The sequence below is a fragment of the Grus americana genome, chromosome 2 (genome assembly GCF_028858705.1).
Source record: "Grus americana isolate bGruAme1 chromosome 2, bGruAme1.mat, whole genome shotgun sequence".
In the NCBI taxonomy this organism is placed as follows: domain Eukaryota; kingdom Metazoa; phylum Chordata; class Aves; order Gruiformes; family Gruidae; genus Grus; species Grus americana.
In genome coordinates, this window is record NC_072853.1 from 70982604 (window position 1) to 71005570 (window position 22967).

A 22967-nucleotide genomic window follows, 5' to 3' on the forward strand; every position below is an offset into this window, starting at 1 on the left:
AAGGTACGCTGGTAATAAAAGTTTAGAGACAGAGTTAAAGTTAGTGGGGACAGACCCTCGTACTTCCATGAAACACATTAATAAATAAATCACTTGAAAATGATCTTACTCTAAAATTATCTAACTGAATCCAGTTTGCTACTGTTATTTTTAAAAACAACCTTTTAATTCCCCTTGTCTCCTTCAAGTTATGACCAGTTATTTACAGCCCAAGCTCTGCTTCAGTTAATTGTTTTATCTAGAAATACTAATTAGAGATCAGCAATTTCCACCGATGTCATTACTTCAACAAATCTTCAGGAAGAGCCTAGAAACATGTTTCTTCCTCTTTTTCAGAGGCACAAGCTTTCAGAGTGACCTTCTCACACTAAGTTCATATAGACTCAGACATCCTTCATTCCTCTATATTAATATTCACAGAAGTGACATCAAAGAAACCATAAGGGTTTAACTTTTATCACCAAAATAAATTCTGATTTAATGTACTCTTTGCGATACTTAGGCACAATAGGATACATGATTAGAGCATAGTAGAGTTAACAGTATACCCATTGTGCCTTGTTAACTGAGGATGCATGGTGTACTCCCACTTAAAATTTGAACTTTGTAGTTTTATGGGTTTAATTTAGACCCTTGGGGCTACATATGCATTGAAGATTGGACACATAACATCCCTTACTGTTAAAAGTGGTTGCACACACAGTCATCGATGTTTAACACAGAAAATTAGCTTTTTCTGATTTCATTCCTGATTACTATACCTTTTGTTTCAAAAAACCACTAGCCCAGAGTTTAACTAATATGCCCTGGAAATGATAAATACTTGATTTTTGCTTTAATGGCATGATTCTGAAAGAAGTAGAGCAAAGCACACCTAAGCACATGGGAATTTGACTGAAACCAGTAGGGTTACTTTTACCCACCAGAATAAGGATGTGTTCAAATGTTTTTCTGGATTGGGACCAGAACCCAGTAGAATCAACCCCTCAGATCTGATTTTCAGTGCAGACATGCGCACAGATTTTAGGTGGGTTTGGTAAGAGAGATTGTTATTAAATTTGTTTGACAGATCCCTATTTAAGATGCAGATTTTACACACCAGATGCCTGCCTGAAGCTGAATGTTTCAGTGGGAAAAAAAAAATCAAACAAAATGGTTGAATCATTTCTGAGAAAATACATCATTTGATCTGACATAACCTAATTTCTGAGCTTTTAATTTGCAAACTTAAGCTGTACTCCCTTATACTTCTTAGCAGCTCTATCAGTAAAATAGAGAGATACCTTAGTCTCCTATTTGTGCTATGGGTATATCATATGTGTCTTCATGCCATAGGCTGAAAGCATGCACTGTTTTAAAACGTAAACATATTTTTAGCTAATTAAATTTCAGGAGTAAAGCTACTTTTTAGATTTACATATACAAATTCGGTCTCCAGAATTAAAGGCTGCAGATGTTGTCTACCTGGACTTTAATAAAGCCTTTGATGCCGTTTCCCACAGCATTCTCCTGGCTGCTCATGGCTTGGATGAGCACACTCTTCACTGGGTAAAAAACTGGCTGGATGGCCGGGCCCAAAGAGTTGTGGTGAATGGAGTTAAATCCAGTTGGCGGCCAGTCACAAGCGGTGTCACCCAGGGCTGAGTACTGGGGCCAGTTCTCTTTAATATCTTTATCAGTTATCTAGACAAGGGAATCGAGTGCACCCTCAGTAAGTTTGCAGATGACACCAAGTTGGGTGGGAGTGTTGATCTGCTCGAGGGAAGGAAGGCTCTGCAGAGGGGTCTGGACAGGCTGGGTCGATGGGCCAAGGCCAGCTGCGTGAGGTTTCACAAGGCTCAGTGCCAGGTCCTGCACTTGGGTCACAACCACCCCAGGCAACGCTACAGGCTTGGGGAACAGTGGCTGGAAAGCTGCCTGGTGGAAAAGGACCTAGGGGATGGGGTGCTGGTTGACAGCCGGCTGAATATGAGGCAGCAGTATTCCCAGGTGGCCAAGAAGGCCAACAGCATCCTGGCTTGTATCAGGAACAGTGTGGCCAGCAGGAGTAGGGAAGTGATTGTCCCCCTGTACTTGGCACTGCTGAGGCTGCACCTCGAGTGCTGTGTTTGGTTCTGGGCCCCTCCCTACAAGAAGGACATTGAGGTGCTGGAGCATGTCCAAAGAAGGGCAATGAAGCTGGTGAAGGGTCTAGAGCACGAGTCTTATGAGGAACTGGGGTTGTTTAGTCTGGAGAAGAGGAGGCCGAGGGGAGACCTTATCACTCTCTACAACTACCCAAAAGGAGGTTGTAGCCCGATGGTGTCCGTCTCTTCTCCCAAGTAACAAGTGGCAGGACAAGAGGAAATGGCCTCAAGTTGCACCAGGGGAGGTTTAGTTTGGATATTAGGAAAAATTTCTTCACCGAAAGGGTTGTCAGGCATTGGACCAGGCTGCCCAGGGAAATGGTGCAGTCATCATCCCTGGAGGTATTTGAAAGACATGTAGATATGGTGCTTAGGGACATGGTTTAGTGGTGGACATGGCAGTGCTAGGTTAACAGTTGGACTCAAAGATCTTAAAGGTTTTTTCTAACCTAAACAATTCTATGGTATATATTTACTGCCCCTTGTTAAGAAAGAGCCAAAACCATCTCCTTTATATAACATTCATTCATTAAGTCTAAAAGTGCCTGGTGTTGCCTGATGCAAATAATACAAACAAACCTATGAAATGTCTTTTTTAATTAAAAGCCCATTTTGTGATCTGGCAATGTGAAATAAAGAGCTATCAGACCGTTAAGTCTGACAATACTGAATTGGCACTTTGTCTATGGCACAGATTTCACACTTATCTGCATGCTTAAGTGCTGCGCTGGACAGAAATGAAATGACAGTCAACCTTCCAAAACAAACCCGCAGGGGACACAGACGAATGCTTGGTATATCAGGGAGTTTACTCTAATAAGATGCTACAAGAATAACGAAGAACTATCCCATTTGCATTCAACAGAAATAGACAGTAATTCTGTGGCAATTATTTCACACACGTCAATGTTCTCATATCTTAAAAAAAACCCCTGCAACATCCAGCAAGTGATGAGAAAGGCGAGCCGTATGCGGGTCTGTCTTACTTAGGGCCCGCCTAATTTGGCTAACTATTAATGAAAGCACTCTTTTTTTTTTGCTGCTGGATCTGCTCAAAATGGGTTCATTACAAGCAGGGTTTGTTCCAATGAACTCGGGCTGCAGTGCAAACTTAAGTATGATGCCTTGAAAGGCGGGGGGTGATTTTTCGGTCATGGCAATGGTGTTTTCGACTCTAGTCAGAGAAGGAGGAGCAGACCCTCTGTCAATGCCACTGCCAGGCTCTGATGGCAACTGCGCACACTCGCTCAATACACAGGCAACTGCTGTGGCAACAGTAAATGCTTCACCTTGCCGTGCATGAGAAGGCGTATGGTAAGCGTGACATTGAGACCTCCTTCAGTCACTTTCGTGTCCTTCGTGTTCATCCTGGCCTTGTATCTTCAATACTTGAAAGCAGCTTCGTTTTTCCTTTTTCTCTTTTTTTTTTTTCTTTTTCTATTCACTTAATCAACCTATGAAGACAGAGAGAGAAAAAAAGAAAAAGTACCGTTGAGTGGCTGAAGCTACTCTGAACTGGGAATATCATGTTGTACAAACCAATTAACATTCCTCCCTTTGATTTTCTGGACTACAGTTTAGTGCTGAAAAGGCTCCTTTGATTATTATCCCTCCCCAACAAACTCTTTAGCCCTTCACCAATTACAAATAAATTCCCTTTTGAAACCTTGAAAATTCTTTTAACTTCCTGTGTTTCAAAGCTGAAGGTACAGAGCACAACACAGTGAAGTACAACGTTTTTTTCTAAAAAGAACTTTCTATTAACCTTTGCAGTATGTATATGCAATACATATATGCATTTTTACATGTGCCTGGTGCTGTTTTCATTTCTCTCCCTGCTACTACCTCTTTTTTTTTTTCTCTTGCAGAAGAGATATTTTTGTTTTCTCTCCAGCTAGAGAGAAATTAATTCTGAGCCTAAACACTGATCCCTTACAGCAACAGCGGATGACACATTATCAAAGACATCTGAGTAACTAAGAGCCACTTGCTGCTGTAAATCTGGGCACTGTCTGACTTTGTTTTTGTCTACCAGGCCCAGAGGTGGCTCAGTCCCTCAAAGGCCAAAGATGTGCTTCAGCCCTAAGTAGAAGGAAGATTGTTCTTGATTCCTAATGACAAATTGCAGATTTTCAGTCATTTACAAAGCCATAAATATCCTAAAATATTCATGAAAGCTGCAAGGGCTGGTTTTGAAGGGATAAACAAGATGCATTATGAGTTTATTAATGCAAGGACATTTATCAGTACAAACAAAAATGGGGGCAGGAAGGACTATCACCAAAGGCAGGCAAATTCCACCGTAGAAAAGGCTTAGAGACTCCTTACTTGGTTTTGCCCTTTTCAGGCCTATCTTATAGAGCATAAAACCCTTAAGCAGACATCACGCCTCTCAGTAACCATCTCATATTAATGGCAACCCTATTAGCTTTGCATCTTGGAGCTTCCCAAAAATTTGGCTAGTTTGGGCACTGGCTAATGAGCTGCTCTAGGAAAAACCATTTTGTGTCTCAGAGCGTATGGCAGTGTCCCAGCAGGGTGGCAGGCGGTTGTCTCCTTGTGGACACTGCTCAGGCATGGGTCCAAACCACTGGAGGGACCTACGAGATCACTCCTCTGAAAATGTAGGCAGTAGCATCACACAGACTGTTTCATCAACTGATTAAACTCCATCGTAAGAGCCACTAAGCACTGACATACCAGAGCAAAGTAAAGCCCATGTTAGCTGAGCATGTTATCTGTGAGAGAAGTCAACAGCAATGCTTAAAGAAAGAGCACAAGAAACATGCATGGAGTCATCCCTGAGCTGCCAGCAATCAGCAGTTCAGGGTCTTCTGAGAGACTGCATCCACACCAGCATTTTCAATAGCCATTGGTGGACCAATCCTCCATGAATTGGCCTAATCCCTTCTTGAGTCCGTATTTCTGGCCTCCAAAAGTTCTGATCACAAGATTAATTATTAGTGCGGGGAAAAAGTGCTCCACTTTATCTGGCTTAAATCTGCTGATTGTCATGTTCCCGCGTCAGCTATTTTTCCCTCTGTATCTTATGTGAAGACCACCCCAGAAAGTCACCGCTCTGATGGCTGATGCTTCTCACTCAGCCTGAGCCTGTGAGTGGCCAAGCCACTCCTGGTGTTTTTGCCACTGGGAAATACAGTGGAAGATGCAGAGTTTTCTCCCAAGTCTCTGCAGGAGTACTCAGGACCACAGAAAGCTTCTGTGCCACAGAGAGCTTAGTGATGAAGGTATGGCTATGTTTCTAATGAAGTGTATTCCCATGTGGGAAGAATAATCCCAGACTAGATACAGGTTTACAGTTGCCATGGCCTTTTACTGCTGTGATGCTACAGCAGTACGCTCACTTTGGGAAAAAAATTTGGAGAAAAGCCTTTTCTCAGACAACAAACCAACCCCCTACCCAAGACTGACCTTTTCCAAATAAAACCTGAAAAAAGAAAATCTGTATTTTTAGCTAAGGCCTTTTGGGTTCTTTCTAAAAGCAGAGGTTAAAAATAAAATCCCACCGCAAATATTGTTAAAAATATCACTGCCATCTAATTTTTTTTTTGCAGGATTTTGTCTTTGCCCCTCCTCCCAACAAGCTCAAACTCCGGCACCTGGTACTGAGAAGCAGAACAGATGTCTGGGGGAGGGCTGAGAGTGTGTGTGCCTGCAAGGAGTTAGGCAGCTGTGTGAGATACAAAGGGAATGAATTCAAAAAGGCAATCCCACATGATAAGGAAGAATACGTGAAAGTTATACATATACCATGAAGACAGAAGAGTTTTTACTACGCCAGGTTATTTGCAACTGCCCCAGTTGTCCCGAGAGTCCAAATATTCTTGTAAAACATTTACGGCTACTAAGTAGAGGACTATTAATTACCCGAGTATATCAGTTTTAAAGACAGATTTAAAGACAGATTAAAATAAAATGCATTGTTGTACTTTATTATTTTAACTAATTAAAGCAATTTTTCCCACAGGCATCATCACAAACATGTGCTGGTCTAGATCTCTGTGTGCATGGGGACAGCAGATCATGGCACAAGAAAGAGAAAGGTTTCCTCTACAGAGCGTCCTACCAGCCAGAAATACATCCATGTATTTATAAACCTACTGCTGTAATATATGACCACATCATGAATATTTAATCAGAAAAATAATTTCCCTCTCCTTTGCAAAATCAGCACTTCGAACAACTTACTATGTTCCTGGCTTATGCTCGCCTCTCTGTGAGCAAACAGAAGGCTCAGCGCATGAGGATTCCCTTTCTCAGGCTCTGTATGATGAGGTCCCACGGCCACTCTGGGGGCTGGGGAGTTGAGCCTCAGACTATGAAAAAACCCAGTGTGTCACATTTTTCCTGATGCCGGAGGGAAAGTCAGGGGACTCCACAGGTGAGCAGACAGTATAGTGCAGGCAGCTACAGTCAATGGCGTGGCTGAATGTTAAAAGTGAGGTTTTATGCATTTTACCCCGCCTTCGAGAGAGAGCTGGCAGTGACAGGAGGCTAGCTGGACAACATCCCTCTGGCCTCGGGACTCAGGACCAGAATGCACAAAATCCAACCTCCAGGGCTCTGCAGCTCCAGGTAACAAGAAAAAAAAAGTCATGCCCAGGGAACAAAGGAAAGTAGACTGCATCAGATATGTCCCAGCAAACAGCAGATCTTTGCCTCCTCTGGGGCTGAGCGTGAACTTTTGAAGACATTTCCACTGCTGTTTATTATGCAAAAAGTAAAAATTTCTCTTGAGGTAGAAAGAAGCATCCAAAGGCATTTAAAAAAAGCACCTTTTGAAAATGCTAATAAAAGGGACACATAGTCTTATGCAAATGCCTTTTATCTGTAAGTGTGTGTTTCTATACATTTTCAGTATTTGCTATCCCAAGTTGGTATAAAATGGCATGTCCTATATGCTCAATATTCACTACACAAGAACCATCAATTTTCTAACATGGCTTTTCAATAATTGTTGGTAGATTAAGCTAAGCCATGTGTTCATCAGACTACTACAAAGAACAGCACAGTTCCTCGAGGATTTCACTGAATTAATATAAGCTACAAGATGAACTATACAGCCAAAGGGCAGTGACACAACCCACACACATGCATACACACGGAGGTTAGGAATCCACGTGGCCGAGGGGGTAGTGTGGGATGGCTGCCTGAAGCCCGAGACATGAAAAGTCAACCTTATGACCTTCTTTCTTCCTACCCTTCCAGCCTACTAATCCCCTCCCAAGAAAATAAGCAGGCCATTGCAGAGAATATGGCTACACAGTGCTGAAATATATATATATATATATATATATATATGTTTTAAATCTCTAAGGTGACCACTTCAGGCATGCAGGATAAGAAAGCCTTTGACTCCACAGGACACTGGGATGCCAAAGATGAATAAAATCAACATAGTACCAAGGCAGACATCAGGCAATTGATCTCTGAGTTTAAAGCCACAATAAATTATTCGGCATCTCTGAATCTGCCAAGAAAGCTGCTCGTCTGGAGGATCCAGAGGAATGAGAGGGAGGAGGGAGGGAAAGAGCGTGCATGGGGTGAAATGGGACAGAGCTGCACAGTCACTGGGCTGTGCTGGAGAGGAAAGAGCTGCAGAGAGGAGAGAAGGAGAAAGGCAGGGAGAAAGAGAGAGCTGCAGATGGCTGATACAGGGAATACTGTGAGAAGAACCAACGTGGAAGTAAAGACTGCCTGAAAATGTTCAGGGAGGAAGCCTGCTCTGGTATGTGAAAACTTGATCGTATGGTTGTTAAATCTGAGCCTGTCGGGAAAGATGAAACTGGTCAGAGCACGCAGCCATCATTGCCTGTGCTTGAGCCTCAAAAGGGACTCTTGAAACTAATTATGGTGCTTCATCACCATCAACAGAAAGATATAATTATGAAGAAAGCAAGGAAGAATCTACAGATAAAATTCAAAAGAACAAATTCCAGTTGTTCCACTGGAAGAAAAAAAAATACAACAAAGAAAAAAGAATGGGAGAAATTCTAGTGACATTTAGCAGAAGCCATGTGTAATTTAAATGAGGACACTTAAAATCAGTCATCTAGTTCCCATGTATCTGCAGGTTTAGAAAAAAAAAACCAAACTTCAAGAAGGGAAACATAAGAACATCCAGTCTCTCACAGTAATCTGTCATTTCCATAACATATGGAAACATCCCAGAGGAGGGACAGTGAAGCAAATGATCAAGCCAGAGGGATGGGGGCAGGAAAAGACAGGGGCTGAACAAGGACAGCAAGACATGAGCAGGGTAACCTGAAGATGAACAAAGAGAATTATCATGAGTTGTGAAGAACTGGAAGTTGGACAGTGATGCACTGATGTTATGAAGAAATAGTTCAGAGTTTCGTTTACTTAGCAAGAACTCTTTAAAAAAAAAAGATAGAAAGAGTGAACAAAAAAGAATGGAGAGAACTGAAACATGGGAAGCCATGAAAAGGCTGTAGCTAAGTCCTCTTGATCAGAAGCCTCCAGGTGGAGGGAGACCTCTTGGGAATTCAAAGCAGCACACTGCCAGGGATCATGATGAGAAGAAAGGATCTGTACTTTCAGCAGAGCAGAGTTCTTTGGGGACAGATTTATGCTACTTACATGATTTTAGTCTTTCATTTAAACTGGAGAGAATACAGGAAAGGAGAAGGAGACTGAAAGGAACTAAGAAAATTACTACAGGATAAGAATTGATAACACTATCAACAGAAATCAAAACATTCAGCCTCATATGTAAGGTTTAAAATTAAAAATAAGCTGTCTGCTACAGAAAGGTTCATGCTATCAAGTGAAGAAATAACTACTTTGCTTTCAAGTTCTTTGATAAGCTAAGCAATTATTATCTATGGCTTTTCACTAGAAAGTAACATCTCTGGATGTCAAAGGACTAAACAATGTAATTATACAGAAAAACACCGGCAGAAGTTAAAAAAACCCCACAACCCAAAGTGAAATCAAACGCAAAATCAGCTCCAGTTATATTATTTTGTTTCAAGGAACTTTTTTTCAGAAATGGTAAAAAGCGATAATGATCAGCAGCTATTTATGGTCTCAGCTGAAGCAAAAGAAGAAGACTGGATGTTTGCTAAACATACATTTCTTAAGTTTTTGTGTCAACAGAAGGCTGAAGACATCTACTGTTACTAAACCATATTGTTGTGAGGTTACTAAGAACAAAAAGCTCGCAGGATGCCCACAATGACATAACAGTAATAACAAGGACAACTCTTCAAAGGATTTCTCTCTCAGTAATAATTATTTGGAAAAGGAGAAATCATGCTTTGAAGCACTCCAGTTTTATACAGATGCCTCACCAGGAGAATCTGATTAATGAACAATAGCTAAGGAAGCAGGTGCAGTATTAACCTTTCTACTTTACCAGTGCCATCTCCCAAATTACTAGAGAGGACTGTACACAAAGGAATGAGATTATACATTTTATTCACATCCTTATCATTTATATCCCAAAATAGATTTAATGTTAATCTCTAACTCTTTAATGAAGTGAACAAGATCTGCAAAACCTGGCTTCATTAAATCGTCGTATCATGGCCCATTTTAAGTAAGCTGATAGTTGGGATAGATCAAAAAATCCAGAAATGAGAAAATGAATTCTTTGTGTTAGCAGGACAAAGGGGGAGGAGGGGGGTGTCAGTTGGCAAAATGGATTTTCACTGAAAAGATAAAATGAGATAAAGGAATAGCTCAAGAATGAAATTTAAGCAAACACTAGAGAGAAAGAAGTTTCAGGAAATTCATAAATTGCATGCTCAAAGAGATCTAAATAACAATTAACTAATAGGAAAGTAAGCTGAATATGGGCCACTGAAAGAGCTGCAATTGAGTATACAAACCAATATAAGGCAAAATATTAGCTCAAAAGTCAAAGGGGGTTAAAGAGCAGCACATTATGTCACCAATCAACAGCTACCAACAAAAGAAGGTTACACACCTTAGCGAGCCATGTGCTCCTTTTACTAATTATTGTAAAAATCTCTGTATCTCTGATATGCTAAGCTCTGTAGTTACTACAGATATCTGGAAGTAGTAGGTTTCCCAAAGACATGAAACCGATAAGGAAATAACAGATTGAAAAAAGAACAGAACAACTTTCAAAGGCAATAGCAAGTATAAAAACTGGCCAGACTCCAGGAGTGCTGCCTCCCGAATGTAATTTTATGAAGTTTGTAAAGTGGTACTAGTTTTTCCTTGCGGGATATGGTTAACGCTATTTTGTCAGAGGAAGAGCCGATTCTATCTGTAGGAGAAGCTGTCTTTGGGTTCTCCCGAAAATGAGAAAAGCCCTTACACTATACAACTAACATAGTTATGTCTCATTTGCTGAAGATCACTAGATGTCAAACAATCTTTGAAGAGAACAGCAAAAGAGCAGAGACTTATTTTTTCTGTTCCCAACTGATGGATGTTTAGCTGCTGAACTTGATATATACAAGCCCCGTTCTTTAAATGGACCACTTTTCCTCATGCTGATCGAAAAGCATATGCTTCAGCCAATGGCACTGGTTGTTCCCTTTTTGATTTATTAAAGGAAATGAACAGCAACATATTTATTGACTTTTCTACTTAAAACATTTTCTGTAAAGTCTTTTGAGTAAACAATCTGGCATTGTAAATTTATTACAGGAAGAAAACTCACAGAAGCACAATAAAGACCATGGTCTCATTATGCACAAAACTACCTCCTAGTATCAACATTCAATGATTAATTACTAATCTAATATAAATTAGCATCAAAATATTATGCTGTGTGTGAATAGACAGGTACACACTTTGCCAAAATATAGAAAGTTACTCCTTCAGAAAACATCACGTGTCAAACAGGTAATAAATGCTATCGAATGCCTGGAAAGTCTCTGGAAATCTAGAAAAGCTGTATAACAGCCTTCAGCAAATGCCAAACAGATCTGGGATCCTGAGGGAAGTGAGTGATTTCCAGGATATGGAAAACACAGCGATTCTTTTGCCCATGACATCTTCCATCTTTCTTTTTTTTTTTTTTTTCCCCTTTCTGTAATTATTCCAGAAAGAATTACCTTGGCAGGAATGCAGAGAGCATCTTTACAGTTTGCCATGAACTAAAAAAAAAAAACCACCAGAGAGTGCATGTCAATATTTTGTACAGACCCACTAGCCAACCAGCGCTTCCACATATGTGAAAAAGCCAGGCAGCTAAAAGGTCTCATAGATGGAAGCTGCCTCATTAGTCTAATGAAACATAAATCCCTCCACAAATAAAAAAGTTGTGGCAGCCCACCATAAATTATTCTGTACAAATATTCTCTAGGAGGATTGAAAGACGAGTTCAGGATGGGCCAGAAGGTGTTTTCTTTCCTTTCCTAATGGCACGCAATGCAATTAACTGTAGGCTTTATCATGGACCTGGCAGTTTGCAAGATCAGGGAAGACAATATACGCGTATCGTAGACCAGTTATTTACCAAAGAATAATTTCTAATCATAGCTTTGAGCACAAAAGCAGCTTTACCTGCCACTTTATCCTGTGGCACCAAAACTTTCAAGCTAACCGTCGTGTTTCTCAAATCTTTGTTTGTTTTTATGTTGCTCAAGTTTTAAATAAAAATTTTGCTTTACTTGCTTATGTTCACCTAAGAAACAGACACTGCAACTAACTTGCATTAATCATTCCATATGGTCTGAGATAATAAATCTAATAAAGAAATGTACATATAAGCCACAGTGAAGGCAGGGAAAAAATCGAACAGACCACCAACAGCAGGAGAGTGGTCTCTCCAGCACAGAGAAGCTTACAAGAATGGCCTACCATATAAAAACAGATTTTCAGACCACACCTGTTCCTGAAAAATACCACCAAGATTCTGATGACCTAAACATTGGGAATGTCTGTTATATTTGTTAAATTATCTCTGCCCCCAACAGTCAAATGCATGACTTTGACATTTCATCAATGAAATCTTTGTATTTTGAAATAATGTTTCACTTGTAAATTTAAAAATTGTACCTTGTGTTGGGTTTGCGTGGCAGGGTTTTGGTGGCGGGGGGGCTACAGGGGTGGCTTCTGTGAGAAGCTGCTAGAAGCTCCCCCTGTGTCTGACAGAGCCAATGCCAGCCGGCTCCAAGACGGACCCGTCGCTGGCCAAGGCCAAGCCCATCAGCGCCTCTGTGATAACATATTTAAGAAGAAGAAAAACACTTAGAGAGAGAGAGCTTTTGCAGCCGGAGAGAGGAGTGAGAAGATGTAAGAAACTCTGCAGACACCAAGGTCAGTGCAGAAGGAGGGGCAGGAGGAGCTCCAGGCGCCGGAGCAGAGATCCCCCTGCAGCCCATGGTGAAGACCATGGTGAAGCAGGCTGTCCCCCTGCAGCCCATGGAGGAAGGATGAGGGGGTGTAGCGATTCCACCTGCAGCCCGTGGAGGACCCCACGCCGGAGCAGGTGGAGGCACCTGAAGGAGGCTGCGGCCCGTGGGAAGCCCACGCTGGAGCAAGTTCCAGGCCGGACCGGTGGACCCGTGAAGAGGGGAGCCCACGCCAGAGCAGGTTTGCTGGCAGGACTTGTGACCCCGTGGGGGACCCCATGCTGGAGCAGTTTGCTCCTGAAGGTCTGCACCCCGTGAGAGGGACTCCATGCTGGAGCAGGGGAAATGATGAGAGGAGTCCTCCCCCTGAGGATGAAGAAGCGGTAGAAACACCGTGAGATGAACTGACCGTAACCCCCATTCCCCGTCCCCCTGTGCCGCTGAGGGGGGGGAAGGGTTGAAGCCGGGAGTGAAGTTGAGCCCGGGAAGATGGGAGGGGTGGGGGGAGGTGTTTTAGGAGTTAATTTTATTTTCTCATTCCTCTACTCTGTTTTGCCTAGTAATAAATTAGATGAATTCCCTCTCTAAGTTTGGTCTGTTTTGCTCGTGATGATAATTAATGAACGATCTCTCCCTGTCCTTATCTCGACCTACAAGCATTTCGTTATGCCTTTTCTCCCCTGTTTGGTGAACAAGGGGAGTGAGAGAGCGGCTCTGGTGGGCACCTGGCCCCCAGCCAGGCTCAACCCACCACATACCTCAATTTAATTCAAAGCAAATAAAGCAACTAAAAATGTTCTGGGGCAAATAAATTTTGCTTGTTCATTTTAAAATAAATGAACTTGCACCAAACAAAAGAGAGTCAAGCCTGAACAGATGATCTTTTTTCCATTTTTTTAAAATTTCTGAGAGAATAGAGAAATAATTCATATGCTCTATTTCCAAGATATCCTAAGTGAGCAAGTTTTATATACATATATAAAAAGATATATTTTAATATGGTATGCATATATGCATAGAATATGGTTAAATGCTGGAAAGTAAGCAAGGTGCATTTTTTACATGATAGATGTGGACAAATGTGAAAAGATTACTGGGGCATGATCTAATAAGCAAACATTAAGAATAGCATGATTTTTAATGACATTTTTATCTTTATTAAAAGTAGCCTTGTATGTAAGAAGAATTATCGTTTTCTTTGCCAGTACATACAGGAGCACAGATAGCTTCTTATTGATCAAAGGAAAAAACGCCCCAAACCAGTAGACTAGTTCAAGAAATATGGGAGCTTCTTTAATGGGAAACATTAGCCTCTCACGTATGTTCCCAGTGGGCACAGAATAAACAGATATTTAAATATATTTGTATTTTATTCCATCAGTGTTGAAATGACATCTGGCTTGGAATATATATTTGTCCAACCTATTTGTAAATGAAATATTTTGTAGACATATCCGGTTCGATAAACATGAGTCAGTTGTTTCACTCAATCCAGTATAAAACATAGTTGTTGGTTAGGGAAATGAGGCTAATGATAATAACACATTTCACCTTATTAAACAGACAAATATTATATATTGATATAATTGAATCTCTGACACAAACAAGCAAAAATATCACTTTTGTAATCACCTTAATTATGTTATTTACAAGGCTATGATTTGAAAATCCATTCAAGCTCCCTAGATGAATAAAATAAATCCTTATTTTAAAAAAAGGAAATGCATACAGCATCTAAGGGAGGAAAAAGGATGAGCTCCCATCCTTCTGTCACGAGGGGATTGGTACCACTCTCTGGAACGTGAGCCACAGGTTCCCTTCTGGGACACCACGCTCGTGCTCACTTGAGGCAACGATGGACTGGGGATCGTCTGAGAAAGAAAGAGAAACTGGTCCAACAGGAGCACAGCTATAACTGCTACGATTATGGCCGAGTGCTGCGAAGACTTCCATCATTCACAGGGGCAAAAGGAAAACCAGAAAACAGTGTTGCACTGTCCTGCCAGGTCGCTGGAATTGTTGCTTTCAGAAGTCATGCTCACAAGTATTTAAGTTCTCAATCACCGGTGGTTAGTAAAAACATAAGGCATTATAAGAATTTCACTGTGAAGCCCAGGACTATGCAGCGGGTATGAAAACTCAGTAAGTTCCGAGAACTTCATTTGAAACTAAATTTAACAAAAAAAACCCCAGCAAAAACCCCACAAAAATAACCCAACCCAAAGAACCAACAACCAGCCCACAATAAATGACTCTTTCATGGGCAGTCAATACTCACAGTAAAGAGCCAAACGCATGCCAAGATTTAAGCCACTTAAATCAATATTTTTGTCACTGATTTAAACCAGGAGAATCTTTAAGACTCAAAAGTAAGTCTAATTGATGAAGTATTCAAAAGTGAAGAAAAATCAAATAGTTTATTAATGACTTCAAAGTGCCAGCTGTAAAGTGAATCACTATATCTTGCTTTAGCACTGGAAAAAACAGCGCTAAGGCTATCCATTTGCTACTTCTATGCAACTTAAAAAAAAAAAAAAAGAGCCTATTTTTTGCATAAACAACTCATTTCCTTCACAAAGCTACTCAGCTGAAACAGTGCATATTTCATAGCAAATTCCACCTTGCAAAGTTTGCTTTCACTCCAAATTGGACCAAAACATCAATTTTTGAAACCATTTAGTGTTTGAGTGTGTGACTCTGTGTGTTTGTGTATGTTTTAATATTTTTTGTCAATACAAAGAAGTTACTTTTTAACAACTAAATTTCTGTACAGACTTCAACTTGCTGGTTTTGTATTCTGTTATGTATAATGTATGTCAAAGTAAAAATATCTCTTTGAAATAGAAAACCAAAATGGCACAATTTTACAATCTTGTGAATGCAGTATGGACAGTCCTTATCAAAGTCTTTTGTTTATTTTTTTAATATGGAAATCAACACATTCCCACAGAACATTTAGACATTGACAGTCGGCAAAAAATAAAAAAAAAAATTGAAAAATGTCTATCTGCTCTTCTATAGACTCACTTTGTAACGGAAACAGTCAAATGAACTGATGAGATCTTTTTAATCTCCAGTTTCCAAGACTTTGTACACTTTCTGTCTCTTTTCCATTTTCACAAGAGCCTTGGCATTATCTTTATTGAGGTTAGGGAGAGGAGGGATGTTTTAGGGATTTTTTTACTATTATTTAGTCAATGAGTAAGTTAACTTAGTAAGAGAAAAAGGAGGTCATATAGTATTCAAAAAGATACAATACTTGTTTTCTTTTTTCCCCTCCAGTACTCTGTATCGAAATCTGAAAAGCCCTGTTTCAGATTCTGCACTTTGCTATTGCACACGTAATAATAGGACACAGTGGCCTTTGATACAATTCTCTTCAGGGAACAAAAGCTTCCTTTGGCACAACTACAGCCACTGCTTGTTGTAGGTTACACATGTCTTTCCAGTCAAGCATGATTAATAACTGTTAAAAAAAATGCTCATGACCCATGGCAAGTATTCTTTCAACTATAATACCAGCATTATGGGCTCTGAATCTCAGTAATTTTAAAATGTGCTTCTACAATGGAACTATAATTTAATTACTTTTTCTGCAGCCTGTTCCATTTTGTTTCATCACTTTGATTGCACCATGCGCTTGGCAGCTTACGGAAGACTGCATCTGCCTCCAGGATTATTTCACTGGGCTCTTTCGACATCTGTTTCTGAAAATGACTTTATTTGCAGTGGCATAAAGAATAATCAGAGACTTGTTTAATCCAGATAAATTGGAAGAGAGAGAGACACAGAGACAGAGTTGGAGGGAGGGAAGAGACGGCAGGAAAGAGAAAGCAAATCTACGCTGCATGCTGCAGAAGACAAAAATAATCTGACCTGTTCCTGTCCTTCTGAAAATGCTGTTATCTGATGGATGATACGATACATGAAAAGATGAGTCACCAAGTCAGCTCTTTTTAGTGTTTGGGTGGAGTTCACAGCTGCAATACATAAGACATTTCAGCTAAAGCTTCGTGTTGTGCTTGATCAGTTTAATATAATTTTCATGAACTACATTTGCAACCTCATCCCTTGAGAGTCACAGAGCAGTCTGAAACGATCCGTGGCAGTTGACAAAAGTCCCTATAATAAACCAGCTAAACCCAGACTCCAGCATGACCTGACATCCTTCCAAACGCAGCTACAGCCAACACCTGTTGCGGAGTGCCATAGCACGGACTGCCAAGCACACAGTTTAGCAATCACCCTGATGGATAACTTCCCACATATTAGCAGACGTGAACGAGGTCACCTGTGTATCAGATGAGCAAGTGCAAGGCATCTGTAACATGCCCATGCCTGTATCAGCTTGTGTTCAACACAATGGAAATCACCATTGGCGACTGCAGTTTATTTTTGTGTTATGGGTGGCTTTGTTAACCCCCAAACCCCCCAAACCATCATAAGCATTTAAAGAAGTTCTCGCTAAGAGATCACAGGTGTTGGTCAGGTTTTGTTTCGTTCTTTATTCTTTTTGCTTATTTTTTGCAGGGGGTGAACAGTATTTGTCACGAAGCATTCACTGCCTCAATAAGGAAGTGCTGCAGGAAGGCACCTCCGGCAACAGAAGAAGAAGAACACCTGAACAAGCCGTACAAAATGGCTTTAGGGACCAGGGCCACTAAAATTCAAAGCACCAGCCTGGGCAGACCATAATGCTAACAAGCAAAAGCAATCCCCAACACGCTGTTACGTTTTGACAGCTTAAAATCTTGTTGCTTCTTCCCTTTTGGAGATTTTTCCCCTGTGTTCTTTTCTGGTCTTCTGGGCTCTATTGCTGTAGCAAGCACATCAGGAACAGTCACATTGAACAGATTGTCCAACTGGTTTGGACACACGTACTGTGCTAGGAATTACTTAAGGACAATCCAGAAGGAGGCCATACAATTCTCAGAGTAATGATGTAGTAAAAATCTCTGTCCACAAAAGTTATAGGTATGTGAACACACAATAGCTGGGCCTAGACAACTTGGCAATAGCCTGATTCCCACAGTCGTGTAGCCTTAATTACCTGTCACAAGCATTTGAGCTTTCCCTTTTGATCCGGCCAGACTGACTCCTGCCTCAGTCATGGGCAGTCCTGGCTTCCTCCTGGGACTTCTTCCATCCAGGGCATGTAACTCCCTGCACCCCCAAAGCTGTACTCTTAGAGATGCCCACGTGCACTGTGCTGCTGTCACCGTGGGAAGGCCACAAAAAGGAGAGAAAAAAAATTCCTCCTCTTCTATATTTCACCACCTTGCCTTTTCTGAGCAAAACACAGCACGCGAGCTGAGGACGGACCTTGAAAAGCTCACGGCTTCCACATTGCTGATCTGCTTACAGGCAACACAAGAAGCAAAACTCCTCTGGCAACCTGCGTGTCTAGTAACTTGGCAAGCTTCACAGACTGCATTTGGAAGCCTGGTTATTTTCATAAAAGACATAATCCCAAAAGCAAACATCTCAAACTTTTCGAAGGAAACACAGAGCAAAACAAAAATACACAGCTAACGAAAAGAGTCATCAGAGTATTTCACTGTAGAACTATCTGAAACTCAGCAGAACAAGGTTTTCTCCCCTTCTTCCTAACCAACCCCCGATACCTCTTTGGTGTCTGAAGACGAGGTCAAGATTTGACAGAAGATATCACCTATTCACAGAAGGTTTCTATTTGGCTGAAACAGGCAGGGAAGCTGCCCTGAAGAGAGATACGTTCCAGTGGCAGGGCATGCCTCTGAAAATCCTATTAACAGAGATTATTAACAACTATTTTCCTTTTCTCTTTGTTTCTTTTTTTTTTTCTTTAATTTAGACAAAGTCACTTCCTCCCCTCATTTTCCACCTCACAAGTGTGGGCTGTACCAAAGCAGTTGCGTACGGCTAATGGCCATGCAAAGAAGTTATTCATTGCTCTTCTAGAGCTTCAAAGTAAACTGTACACAGCATAAGACAGAGAGAGGGTTATTACAATTTGACAAGGCTTTGTCATCTTGCCAGTATTTCCAAAGAACAAAAGCCATCATGCTTAATTAGAAATTCTCCCTGAAGAATTTGTAAGAATTTATTGCTCAATAGCCAAGGTGAAAATAGGCTTGTCCCTCAAGTACCAGCTGGTGACCACTATTGGACAATGAGTAGATGTCTGCGCTGTGCTCCTAGTCGGATGTGGCCTGGTAGCTCCTCTGTCCCCAAGATATTTCATAAAATGTGTCCTTAAAGACAGGAGAAGTGTTAGAAAGTATAGATTTTTACTTTAGCTTAATCACATGAACTTGGGATGAAGCTTTCAGGCTGTTGGTAGCAACTGAAGAGACACTAGAGAGTGTAACTCCTTAAGCACTAGTAATAAAAACAGTTTGTAAGGTCAAGGTCAAGTCAGGACAGGGCAGCATGGGGAAGTGGCTCCTTACTTAGGTGACTTAAGAGAACAACACAATTGCAGGATTGCTGGACTGTGATTATCAAAGTGCAAATATGGGTCGTCTGCATCTCTATTTTTTGCCTTTAAGAAAAGAAAAAAGGAAAGGAAAGGAAAGGAAAGGAAAGGAAAGGAAAGGAAAGGAAAGGAAAGGAAAGGAAAGGAAAGGAAAGGAAAGGAAAGGAAAGGAAAGGAAAGGAAAGGAAAGGAAAGGAAAGGAAAAGAAAAGGAAAAGAAAAGGAAAAGGAAAGGAAAAGAAAAGGAAAAGAAAAGGAAAAGGAAAGGAAAAGAAAAGGAAAAGAAAAGGAAAAGAAAAGGAAAAGAAAAGGAAAAGAAAAGGAAAGGAAAAGAAAGGAAAGGAAAAGAAAGGAAAGAGAATGAAAAATGAGAGGAGGTGACCATTCTGCTGTAGTATTTCAGGTTCAGACTTTCCTCCAAAAAAGATTAAGAATGAATCGTCCCCAGGGCAGACTGCTGACCATGTGACAAGACCCAAAGCAAAGCTCTCCTTCTCCTGTCACCGCAGGCTGACCCACAAGCATGTGAAACCCATCTCAGGAAACAACAGGAAGAACACATCATATTCTGTCCAAGACAACTCCACTGAACTCCAGCAGTAAGAGAAATTCAGTTTATGCAAAAGCACAACCTGCCTTTTACCCACCACCCTACCTTAGGCAAAGTGCAGAAACCGTTTTTTGAGGACACTTTAAAGGCTACACTGGTAACAGGGAGTAGCTCCTCCAAAGGTGAAAACAATGTATGTCAATAGAAACAGCAGAGATGCCTGCTAAGTGTCTAGATGCTGGCAGGTCCTCACTTAAATAAGTGCAGCTGACTACATAACTGGATGATTTACGCTCCTTAATCCAAGCACGTGGAGGATCGCAGAACCTGCCCAATGTGGGCATAGCTGCAGCCAAACCACCATGCCACCAAATCTTGCTACCATGAAACAAATGATGTCTGCAGTCATGCTACCTTATGAAAAAGAAAGATCATAAGAGTTGGACAGTTATTCCCCAGCAGCTACCCACAGAGACTGTCCAAGACTACCTGGAGTCAACCAGTTACACCCAACGATGCATCTGAAGATCTAACCTGCTCAACAGAGTTGCTCTTAGGTCAGCAAAGGAGGAGGACCACACTATAGTGTATTAGCTGTTCCTCCTCCCTTTCCCCTTGACGTGCTCCATACAAATTAACCATTAACAAATTAACTACTTATAAAATGCTTTCTGATGCTCCATTTCTCAACTATGTAATTGATTTTCATCTACAACTTGTATATACATCCTTGAAGTGAAATCAATTAAGAGCAGCTGAAATGAAAATGGCCCCTGTTTGTAATGGGCAGATCTAGTTCCCATCTGTAGCTATTCTCCACCTCAGTAGGGGAAGTGATAAGATACAGAAGGAAAATGATCTGTGTGGGAGGCTTCACTGTGCATTGTTTAAATAACCGCTGTTCAATATGTGGAACACACAGCAGTGTGCACCTTCATGTCCACACATGAACTTACATATAAAGCCAATGTGCACTTGTAACAGGGCTGATAAATTTTCTCTAAACTGGTATATGACACCAAAACATTGCCAAGAGAAACTAGTCTGCATTAATTTATAAAACAAAACAAGATTTTCCCAGACTGCAAGAGCTCTGAGCCTGTTTAATACTGAGTTCATGAGCAGGGTCTTTTTCTTCAGAATCTAAATCTTCAATTGCTATCATAAGGATGAAGCTCTGTCTTTGCGACAGCATTCAGTCAAGCTATTTAGAGTCTTCCCAACCTGTACTGTAATATAAAATCAAGATAATTGAGAGATCAGTCATGAAATACACATATACATCTATATATTCATTCTGATGGAGTCCTACATGCATAAAACCGCCTGTGTTAGCCCCGATGCTCCTTCAGCGCTCAGAGATAATATTCTGATCACATAAAATGCAGCAGCAACCACTGTTTTATCACACAGTCGTTCTATACACAAATGTCAGATTATGTATTGTTCTTGCCAATGCAAATGTCAGTTTGGATCGTTGATAGGCTACAGACGTGCTCCCGGTTACCCTGGGTCCCCTGTGGAGCCGAGGCATGAATTCTCAGCACCTTGCAGGACAAAAAACCTTTGGCATAGTGACAGGCAAGGGTATATTGGTCCTGCCATTCTGGCATGAAGAAGACCCAAATAAAATGTTAAGTCTGTGCACTTCTGACTCCTAAAATGCAGCATCAAAGAAAAGCAGGGCAAGACAACTTCTGTGGATATGTAAAATTAATGATCCAGCTTCTCTGATCTGTAGAGCACGAGTGAACGGGGAGCGGAAGGTCAAAGGCGGTGCTCTTCTGGGCACAAACTGGACCTTTAAGGAGGGAGGTCAGGCATATAAAAAACATGGAAAGGAGAACAGCACAAGGCTTGGTGGGTGACTTCTACAGATAACCACTCCCTTACTGTTCCTACAGCAACCTGTTGATTATAAAAGGCTACTGCTGGATGTCTGTAATAAGATAAGAGGGTGAAACCGAGGGGATTTTAGGGAAAGGAAATATCAGACATACATGGCATGTTAAATGTTTCCCGCTGTTTCTCTTCACTTCCCTGTTCTCTAAATAGGAAGGGTGGTGAACCCCTCTGAAGGGTTTCCTGGGCTTTACCAATAGCCTCCAAATGGCTCTACTTCACAATCTCTCATTGTGACAGATTTGGTTAATGGAAATATTGAGGAAAAAAGGTGTAGACAGCCTGAAAATATTGAACCTAATAATTTTGTGTGTGGTTTGTTTTTTTTTTTTTAAAGTCTGAGAAACATAAATTCTGTTGAAGTATTAGGACCTTGGAGAAGAATTACACAGGTAATTTGTTATTATGGCTAGCTGAATAAAACCACCAAAAACCTCCAACAACACATCATTGCCTCGCAGAGTATTTCTTCAAAGATGAAGTTTCAAATGCTACATAAAGCCTAAGGCATCATGTTTTATATGAGGTGTGTATGTGTTAATAGAAGGATATCTGTGATGATATCCCCAAGCCCTAGGCAAACTAAGAGTGCCTCTCCTCCCTCCGAGCCACACTGCCGGCTTCCTTCCCTGCATCAGGTCTCTGCCAGCTAGTTCAAGAGACTCAAACACAAATATTCTGAATTTCTGCAACTCATTTTGTTAAGAATTCATAAATGAGAAACTGGTCTAAGGAGTACTGTTTCTGAACCTAAACATTTGAGAAATATCATTCATTCCCAGACATTTTTGCTATTAAAAAACAGTGGAAGCCAGCTCTCCTGGGAGTACAGCTAACTGAGATAACCATAGTACTGAAACGCTACTGTAATAGTGCTTGAGAAGACTAGCAGAAATAATAGCAGAACAACAGAAGAGTTGTATGTATGAAATGCAAAGATGACTAAATACTTAAGTAGTACCTTTCAGGTCATGCAAATACCAAATGCAAGTCATTCCCTTTCTATTCCATGAATCACAGAAGCACAGAAGCTGATGTAGAGGAATAGTTACAGCTACGTGCTCTCTTCCCCTGCACACCCCCCATACACACACGCACAAACTCTACAATTGCTGACATCCTAGCACTTCTAAAAATGACTAGTTTGCCATCCAGCTTTTGGAAATCCATAATGCAAAACCTGATGAGTCTTACTTCCTCCTTACTGATGGACTATTAACACAACCTGGCTTGACTCTACATACAGACTGAATATACTAACAGCTGCACTCTTTCATAAAGTGAGGTACAGAGTTATTAATTTTTCCACCAAAGTCATCGGACCAGAATTTCTTACTCGTGGCCATGAAATTCCTTTCAGATGAAATACTTAAAAAAAAATTAAAATTAAGAATTCATAGAGGGGAGGATAAAATGACTCATATATTTTAGCAAAACATAGGCTTGCAACTCCGAGACATGTAGGTTTGGCAGGAAGCAAATTTGTACACAGCCTATTACAAAAAACATCTTGTTGGTCTCTCCCACAAATGCATAAATAACTGACAGGCTACTTGAAAAACTTTCATGAAAACAGCTTTTTTTCATGGAAAACTGAGTTGTTCTGTTGTTGGGAGT

The 22967-nt window shown here is 40.9% G+C and overlaps 1 protein-coding gene across 9 annotated transcripts in view; it reads right to left on the bottom strand.

The window, feature by feature from the left end:
* Positions 1–22967, bottom strand: part of LOC129202208 (poly(rC)-binding protein 3-like) — a 533188-nt gene that overhangs the window by 61694 nt on the left and 448527 nt on the right. For 8 of the 9 annotated variants that reach the window (XM_054814520.1, XM_054814522.1, XM_054814513.1 and 5 more), the window contains one exon: positions 3416–3580. In XM_054814520.1, the coding sequence (XP_054670495.1) occupies positions 3416–3493 (78 nt within the window). In that variant the 5' untranslated portion in view covers positions 3494–3580. Of the gene's footprint in view, positions 1–3415; positions 3581–16318; positions 16423–22967 lie in introns of all 9 variants that reach the window. The other variant, XM_054814515.1, reaches the window with a different exon arrangement.